The sequence below is a fragment of the Miscanthus floridulus genome, chromosome 2 (genome assembly GCF_019320115.1).
Source record: "Miscanthus floridulus cultivar M001 chromosome 2, ASM1932011v1, whole genome shotgun sequence".
NCBI classification, from domain to species: Eukaryota; Viridiplantae; Streptophyta; class Magnoliopsida; order Poales; family Poaceae; genus Miscanthus; species Miscanthus floridulus.
Genome location: NC_089581.1, coordinates 13,197,315 through 13,205,623, shown reverse-complemented (window position 1 = coordinate 13,205,623; position 8,309 = coordinate 13,197,315). Strand labels below are relative to the sequence as shown.

The following is an 8,309-nucleotide window of genomic DNA, read 5'->3' as shown; positions in this document are numbered from 1 at the left end:
TAACTCGTAACGTGCGTTGGGCTTAGAATCAGTACACTGCTCTACTCCGTAGCTAGCTCGTTTGGCAGACGATCACACACAAGATGGAAGAGAGAGCTAGACAGCTAGTCAGCTACCTACATGGGGAGAGAACTAACTAAAAGAAGGGAGCTACTATGTTAGGAAGGGCGATACGCATATGAAAGATCCAAATCTATAGTGGACCAGTTATTTCTGCCAAATAGCTAGGATTGTGCGACGTTTGGCAAAAGCCAACTAAACGAATCACCATCTTTGATCGATCAGCATACAAATAGTCATGTATAGGCGGCCTACAGGCAAAAATGGGGAGCCAACAAACAAAAGTTGCTGCATTTTCGCAGCGGCGTGCATGCATTCAGCTATGTACTTGGAGTTTCGAGATCAGAAACCAAAACCGTAGTGAAAATTTCAGTCAAGTACTGATACGTACTGATGATGAGTAGCAACATATACTAATCTTGCAGCAAATCATGCCATGCATACAGATTTAACAAGGTAGATCTACCACATCTTTGAAACAACACACCCATATATGCGTATTGATCGTATGTAGTGAGACCATGTACATCGACCATGTATGGCATGATCAACCGATGGATTGCCGTCACATATAGCACCAAATACAAAGTTATGGTTATGGATCACTTATACTACTACTACACTATAAACAGTATGCAGATATAGGCCCCGTTCGGCTTGTTGAATTTTGGCTGAAACTGGCTGGAAAACACTCTTCTGGCTGAATTGTTGTGAGAGAAAAACAATGTTCCAGCTGAAAAAAAGAAGCGGATCAAAACCGGATATGGGTAAGCCGAACGGGGCCATAGAGAAGCAAAAAGAAGAAGAAGAAGAAGATATTACTAATAAAAACTCTGATGAATAACAGTAAGAAAAGTTACTCCCGTGCTCCCACTGATGAACAAAAACAACAGTAATAAAAAACGCCATTGATTAACCTCCCCCCGAGTGGATGAGTTCTCACTCAAATAAAAACACGTACAGTCAAACGGCAAGATAAAGCTACACTGAAGGCTGAAGCGAAGGTGGTCGAGCTACTGGTTGATTACGTACTAGCTAGTGTGTCATATGGGTAAACAGCTGCGTCATCCGTACATCAGATCATCAGGTTCGGGGCTTGTCTCTCTCATGGGAACGCGCCGTTGGGGGTGGGCAAGTCCGGCCACGCCACGGACATCGCCGCCGGCCCGGCGGCCCAGTACTGCATCTCGGACGCGGGGACGGAGACCGGCGTGAGGTCTAGCCCGACCGTGGCGCAGCTGGCCAGCTCAGCCGAGACGCTCGACGCGGCCGGCGGGAGGGAGGTCAGCGCCGTGGTGCAGGGCAGGGACGTGGCGCCGGAGGCTGCTTCGTACTCGTGCCCGCCGCGTCCGGCGGCGCTGCTCACCACCGCGTGCAGCTGGTCGCTGTAGTAGCTTGCCGCCGCCGGCGACGACGATGGCGGGGGCAGCTTTAGCCCGAGGCTTGACAGCACGTCGTGCTGGCCCAGCTGCGGCCCCATGCCGAGCTGGGAGTCCATGTGCGGCGGCGTAGGGATGGCACGCGGCGCGGACTGCGGCCACAACGACGGCGCCGTGCCACCGGCATTATTATTGCCTGCGCCCGGCAGGACGTGGAGGGGAAAGTGTGCCATGGCGTCGAGGCCGAGGAGCCTGTGCATGGTGCCGCTGCCGTGGCCTCCGCCGCCCTGCACGCCCCTGGCGCTGTTGAGCAGCGCCATGAGCTGCGCGGCGGCCGCCTGCTGCGAGGACGCCCAGAGCCCGGGGCCAGCTCCCATGCCCATGCCCACGCCGACGCCGAGGCCCAGCGACGGCGCGCCGCCGCCCACGGCCTTGCAGGAGGAGATCGCCGGCTTCGCGACGGGCGTAGGCATGGGGCGCGGCTTGCGGCAGCCGCCGCCGATGGGGACGTTGCGGAGCGCGCCGCCCTTGGTCCAGTACCTGCGGCACGTCTTGCAGAAGTGGCGCGGCTGGGTGAGGTTGTAGTTGTTGTAGTAGCAGAACTTGGTGTTGGAGGAGTTACACCGGGGGCACCGCAGAGGCGTCTGCTCCGCACCTTGCCCCTGCCCCTGCCCCTGCCCCTGCTGCTGCCCCTGCGGCGACGACGTTGCCGACGTCGACCGCTGCTGCTGCTGCTGCGCAGACGAGCGCGACGACGTCGAGGAGGACGACGTGGGCGATGGGTTGGAGACGACGGGATGCAGCAACAGGGGCAGAGACGCCGGGTTCACGTCGTTCACGCTCTTGAGCTGGTCCATGGCGGCCCCGCCGAGCAGTTCTTGGATCATGGTGATGGATGGCGATAACTCAGGATCGAAAAAGGCTTCTTGAAGCGGAAGAGGTTGGGTTCTTTCTTGGAGATGGCAAAGGTGGAGTGGGGTGGTTGCTTTCAGGTTCTAGCTTTGTGGTGTGAATCGATCAGAGGGATGGAGGCTGCGGTGGGGTAGTGTAGTGGTACATACTGGGGTGTGGCGGTTTATAAAGACGTCGGATCGGAGCTGGGAGAGGGGGAGAAGGAGAATGATCCTGCCATGCCATGGATTGGATCGGATTGAGCTAGGGCGCTGCCGCTTTGTTTGTTTGTGTTTTCTGTGTGCCTTGGCTTTACTTGTCTTCTCTGTGTTCAGAAACCAAAGCTTTGTCTTGATGTGTAATTACCTTGGACACTTTGTTGCCTGCAGGTGGGGTACAACCAGGGTTTTGGGCATGTTAAGCTAAGCAGGAGGGACCGTGGGGACCACCGCCACAAGTTCCTTGGAATGATGAATGCGGTACTCCGTATGTAGGGTTTCACTTCACAGTTTGGAACACTACTGCCATGTTCTAGTTCCAACTGACCTAGCTGTCTCCGTTTTGGGGCCTCTGTGTTTGTACCCATATGTAGGTTCACTTTACCCCTAGTACTACTCCAATTGTCCAATTTTACAGGATGCATGGTTTACCACACATACAGTCCTTTGAAGTTCAAGAAAGAAGCATGCAGTATATCATTCGCACTTTTTCGAAAAGAAAGAAGCACATCTTCCCTGAAAATCCAGAAGTGATGCCGCACAGTGCCTTTTTTTCGTTTTCATGGAACTGTGCCTTTTTTTTCGTTTTCATGGGAAAAAGGAGTACCCGTACGTAGAAAACTATGGATTGTCGATAGTTCACCACCTACGTCTGCGTGATTGTAACGAGATGTATCATTTCCGAGTGATGAGTATAGCCCGTATCTCCCGTTATTATTTATATATACACATACGTATACGTATACGAAAATGAGTGGAGCCCCGAGCATCACATCACATTCAGCGGACTGTGGACTGTGGTACGCAACGTCAGTAGTAGGCCGCGCGCGGCCGGTGGTAGGGCCGGCCCGGCAGCGTGTGATCATGGCACTCCAATGCAGAGGCCGGAGCGAGCACTACGAGTTGTTCTTGGACATAGGAGATCAAATCATCACAGGAATTTTCTAAGCCGAAAGGAAAGGAACATGCATGCGTGGTGTCATTCATTCATGAGCAAAATAGGTGGAGATTGGAGAAGCAATGGAGACGCGGAGAGGATTCTCCATTCCCCAATCATGCAGTCAATGCCCGGGATCGGAGAGGCCAAAGGGCAGAGGGGTCACAGTCCGCAAGAGTACAGGGCCATGTGTCGTTGCCAATGCCAATCATGCCTGCAACAGCTGTGGTGGCTCGTAACCTGACAATTTTGGGGGCCTTGGAAGGCTCTAAAAGGTCGGCTGGAACTGCATGCCAGCTTGACCGTCCGCGGAAACGCCAGAGCTTTGTGACTCATGCATGAGGTGACAACCGGTCACCTTGACGCCCCCGCAGCAAATTTGGTTTGTAACAAGCCACAAGAAGCATGCAGCTGTGTGGTACTCGTAGTAGCGTGCTGTTTTTAGTCATCAGTATCGTAGCCCTCCCTGATCAGCGCTGCATGATTACCAGGGCCGTTACCAATGTCACAGGCTCCGTTCGCTTCGCTGAAAAAACCTGTCGAAATATTGTTTCGACTGATTTGTTGTGAGAGAAAAATACTTACCACTTTGTTGCATTCAGATTCAGCCATTCAGGGATGTACTACTCCCTCTGTATAAACAAGTTCGTCCTTGACAAGTTCATGCACAGTAATTATTCAGTAACATATAGAGAAAATTTCTTATTTGGTCCTGGTTTAAAGTTGTTTTTCTTCCTTGGCCCTGAAACAAAATTTCGTACCTATTTGGCCTCACTCGAAGTTTTGCTTTCCAATCTGGCCTTACCGTCATCTCCCGCCTCTAACATCGTTAAGTGGCACATGAAAAGACCAAACTGTCCCTGAGAGATTATGAGAAACCAAAGGTCATCCAGGCATCATCACAACATAATTTTGAGCACTTTGAATCCAATTTTCATAACATAATAAAAATTGGATTCAAAGTGCTCAAAATTATGTTGTTATGCTGCCTGGGTGACCTTTGGTTTCTCATAATGTCTCAGGGGTAGTTTGGTCATTTAATGTGCCACTTAACGGTGTTAGAGGCGGGAGATGACGGTAAGGCCAGATTGGAAAACGAAACTTCGAGTGAGGCCAAATAGGTAAGAAATTTTATTTTAGGGTCAAGAAACAAAGACAACTTTAAACCAGAGCCAAATAAGAAATTGCCCCTAACATATACGTACTCCAGTACATCATGATAGGCCACGGCTCCAAAGGTCCAGTATGTGACAAGGATTCCTACGTTAAACATTTCGCTCTGTTTTTCAGCACTACTTCAGCCGTATTTTTCAACGAAAAAATCATGTTTTTTTCTCTCGCAACAAATCAGCTTCAACATAAGCTAAATTTCAGCGAAATGAACCGGGCCATTTAAGCTTGCAGGCGGGTTGGTTCGCGGCCGGCCGCTAACCCGCATCGCTTGCCACAAAGTTTATTGACGGGTTTGCGGTCAATCACCAAGCTATCTACTTTACGGGACGAGCCTTCCACAGACATAATATACTTAGCTGCAAAATCCGCAGGGCCTGCCGCACACACAGCATCCCTCAAATATCTGGTGGCCAACGAGTGAAAGAAAGCTGCGAGGTACAGAAACAAGATCATAATAACGGGCACATGACCGGCACAACGACGAACCAGTTGACCTTGTCGGCGCCGCCTACACGAAGGCGCCCATCGATCCATGCATATGCAGTTAGCTTGCTAGCTATAGCTCTCAAATGACAAATCGGTCTCTTCACTGAAAAATACGTACGTGCAGGCGCATATATACATACGATACATACGTCGATGCAGGCCTTGTGGAAGCGGTTCATCGGATGCAGGGGCAACTCGTCACCGGTGTCGTCGTCGGATTCCTCATCGGCCTCGTCATTGGGGACCTCGAGGATGAGGCGCGCGTGGCAGTTGCGACGACGACGACGGCCTCGAGCTATGGGCCGCTGGTGTTCGTCGTCGTGGAGGAACAGCGTAGAGCCTCTGCCCGATGCCAGACTATCGTGACGACACTAGCGGTAAGGTTCGGGAGATGCGAGTTCGAACAGTTTTCTCTATTGTCCAACGGGCTCGGCGAGTTGAAAGACGTTGGGCCACAAAGAAATCGCAGCTGAGCCACAATAGCCACAAAGATAAATTTTACGGAGCGAGCGGACGGGCTACGCTAACAACCCACCCCGCCTGCAATCGGCCATTGCATACTACACACACCTACGGAGTACCGTGTTCCACAGGGCAACATCCACCCCGCCTGCAATCGTAGGGCCATTGCATACTACACACACCTACGGAGTACCGTGTTCCACAGGGCAACATGCTTTGTATGGACGTGGAGAAACGCATGGAGTATAACCGTACCGTGCTTCGCTCGCCTTGCCCGTCTGCCGCCACGGTCCATGCATGCATGCAGCACACTGCGCCTGCGCTGCTGCAGACTGGAAATTTGGGCCTTGTTTAGATCACCTCCAAATTCCAAGTTTTTTCACTCTCTCTCCATCACATCAATTTTTAGCCGCTTGCATGGAGCATTAAATGTAGGTAAAAAAAATAACTAATTGCACAGTTTAGTTGGAAATCACGAGATGAATCTTTTGAGCTTAGTTGGTCCACGATTGAACAATATTTACCAAATAAGACGAAAATGCTACTATTCATCGGGTTGCAATTTTTTGCAATCTAAACATAGCCTTGGAATCCTCCCTGCAAAGCCCAACCGGCGTCCGGACTGGTCGCCTCTCGCGCTCGCCCGGTCTCGGTCGGTCGGTCGGCGTGGTGGCCCAGTCCCCGACGCCGCGGGGCCCCACAGAGCGGCCAGCTCGTAACGCACGCCTATCGTCATCACGGTCACGGGGGCATGCTCTCCATTGCTCCTTGCACAAACACTTCTCTTTCTCCTACAATTAAAAAGAATAAAAGTAAGATAATTTTTTTGGGCGACTTTTTTTTAAATCACTCATCCCTTCCGGCCGTGCGATGCCCCGCGCGATAGAAAAATAAACTACCATTCCTTCGATCCCCGCCTACTTTGAAGAAAACAAATCGATCACCTGAGGCCACATGCATGGAAGGAAACAATCATGCGGTGCCCCTTTCTCGCCCGGTCAGATATCTTTCATCACCACGTAAACCGGATTGTCAATCGACGCCAGGACAACATCGACGCACCCCTCCTGTCCATCCCGTGGTGCGCTCTCGCGAATCCACACCACCCCACAGAAGACGCCGGACACCACAACGCCCCGCCGCCGCCGCACACCAGGCACTCGTCGGCCGGACGCCACGACGCCAATCCGGCCCTCAGACGCCGCCGGAACGCCCCCTCCTCGTCCGACAGCCATGCCGTCGACGCCGACCGCCATTGGATGACTACGAAGAGGCCCTCGATGATGCCGCGCTAACAGAAGGCGACTGCAACTGCTTTATCAGGTGTGGTTTATGATTTCATCTTATTCTGGATGATAACTTTTTTCCCTTTAATTTCCTTACTCGACCAATGACTTCATGATAATCATGAGAAACACTACTATAAGATGATCACTGCATATTTGAGATTATGCAAATTTTATTTAATCATGTTCCTGTGTGAACGAGGTGCTATTGGAACCTGCTCATATGACTGTATCATACCTCTCCCTATCCTCACCGTTGCTATTAAGATCTCCTCTGGCGCCGTCCTCCTCTGCGATGCCCTCTCCACCGGGGCGAGGTCCATAGGATCCAGCAGCAACAAGGTTGAGGGAGTCACGTGGTAGCGAGATCCATCAGCAAGCATCCTGGTTCTAGTGTATTATTTGATTTATTTCTCGATACACTACTACGAGGGACTATACTAAGTCGTGCGTTGCTGCAGATGGCTCCTGGTGTATTCTTGTTCGATCCTGCTGGACAACAAGGCCTAAGTGGCGACACCTCAGGCGACGGAATTGGTCTGCCATCGTGGAAGTTTAGGATCGACGCCGACTTGCTTGACGTAAGTGTAGCCGCCATTGCCCTTTTGTTTCAATTCTCAGACTAATGGTTGTTTGTTAGAGTTCAGCAAATTCAGTTCAGTTGTGCAATAAATTTAGTTTTTCACTATCATCGGTCATCAGATATTCATAATTCGAATCTGAATATAAATTGTATTAGGAGTATGTATACTTGAAACAGTGTACAATACATTTTCGTTCAACATTGATCTCGTCAATCAAGGACTCCACAGCTAGTGGCGGTTGCGGAATAAGTGGTGGCACCAGCTCAGGTGCTCCCCGCGGATGCTAGGGTGAGCTGGATGGGCTGGAGAATCTGTATGTCAAGATGTCTATGCGTAGGGTCTCTGACAGCCAACTTTTTTTTTACTATTATTGAATTGCATAAACTGTTTTTCCCAAGAAAATAAAGTTAAGACAATTAGTTGATTGGGATTATCATTTACTCTTTTTTTAAATAGTGGTCTTTATTTCGGAGCCCTTCATGCAGTTTAATAATGGCTGGGGAGCTAGCCTTGCGAGAACTTACTCTTAATTGGGTTGCGAGCTAGGGATGTAGCACTTCAATGGGTGTCTTGGTTGAGTTCTACAATTGCCAAAAATTGATGGTGCTGATAAGATTGACAATCCTGTAACTCTGCAGTACCTTTCTCTTTTTTTCAAAAAAAGAGAGCAAATGCTACTTATGGTCGAATCCATATTCTTTTTGTTGTTTTGATTTGATGCCCACAGTCCACAAGTTAACTTTCAGATGTGTTTGTAAAGAATCAAAAGGAGTTGACCTAATGCCAATCTTTCTTGTCGTCTTTTTCATTTTTTATATTTATATAAATTCTCA

General features: G+C 50.2%; 1 protein-coding gene across 1 annotated transcript; it reads right to left on the bottom strand.

Moving 5' to 3' along the window:
• Positions 1-997: 997 nt before the first annotated feature.
• On the bottom strand, positions 998-2,459 carry LOC136537971 (dof zinc finger protein 4-like). Its single transcript, XM_066529950.1, has one exon. The coding sequence runs from the start codon at positions 2,324-2,326 to the stop codon at positions 1,166-1,168; it is 1,161 nt and encodes a 386-aa protein (XP_066386047.1). The 5' UTR covers positions 2,327-2,459; the 3' UTR covers positions 998-1,165.
• Between the last annotated feature and the right edge of the window lie 5,850 nt (positions 2,460-8,309).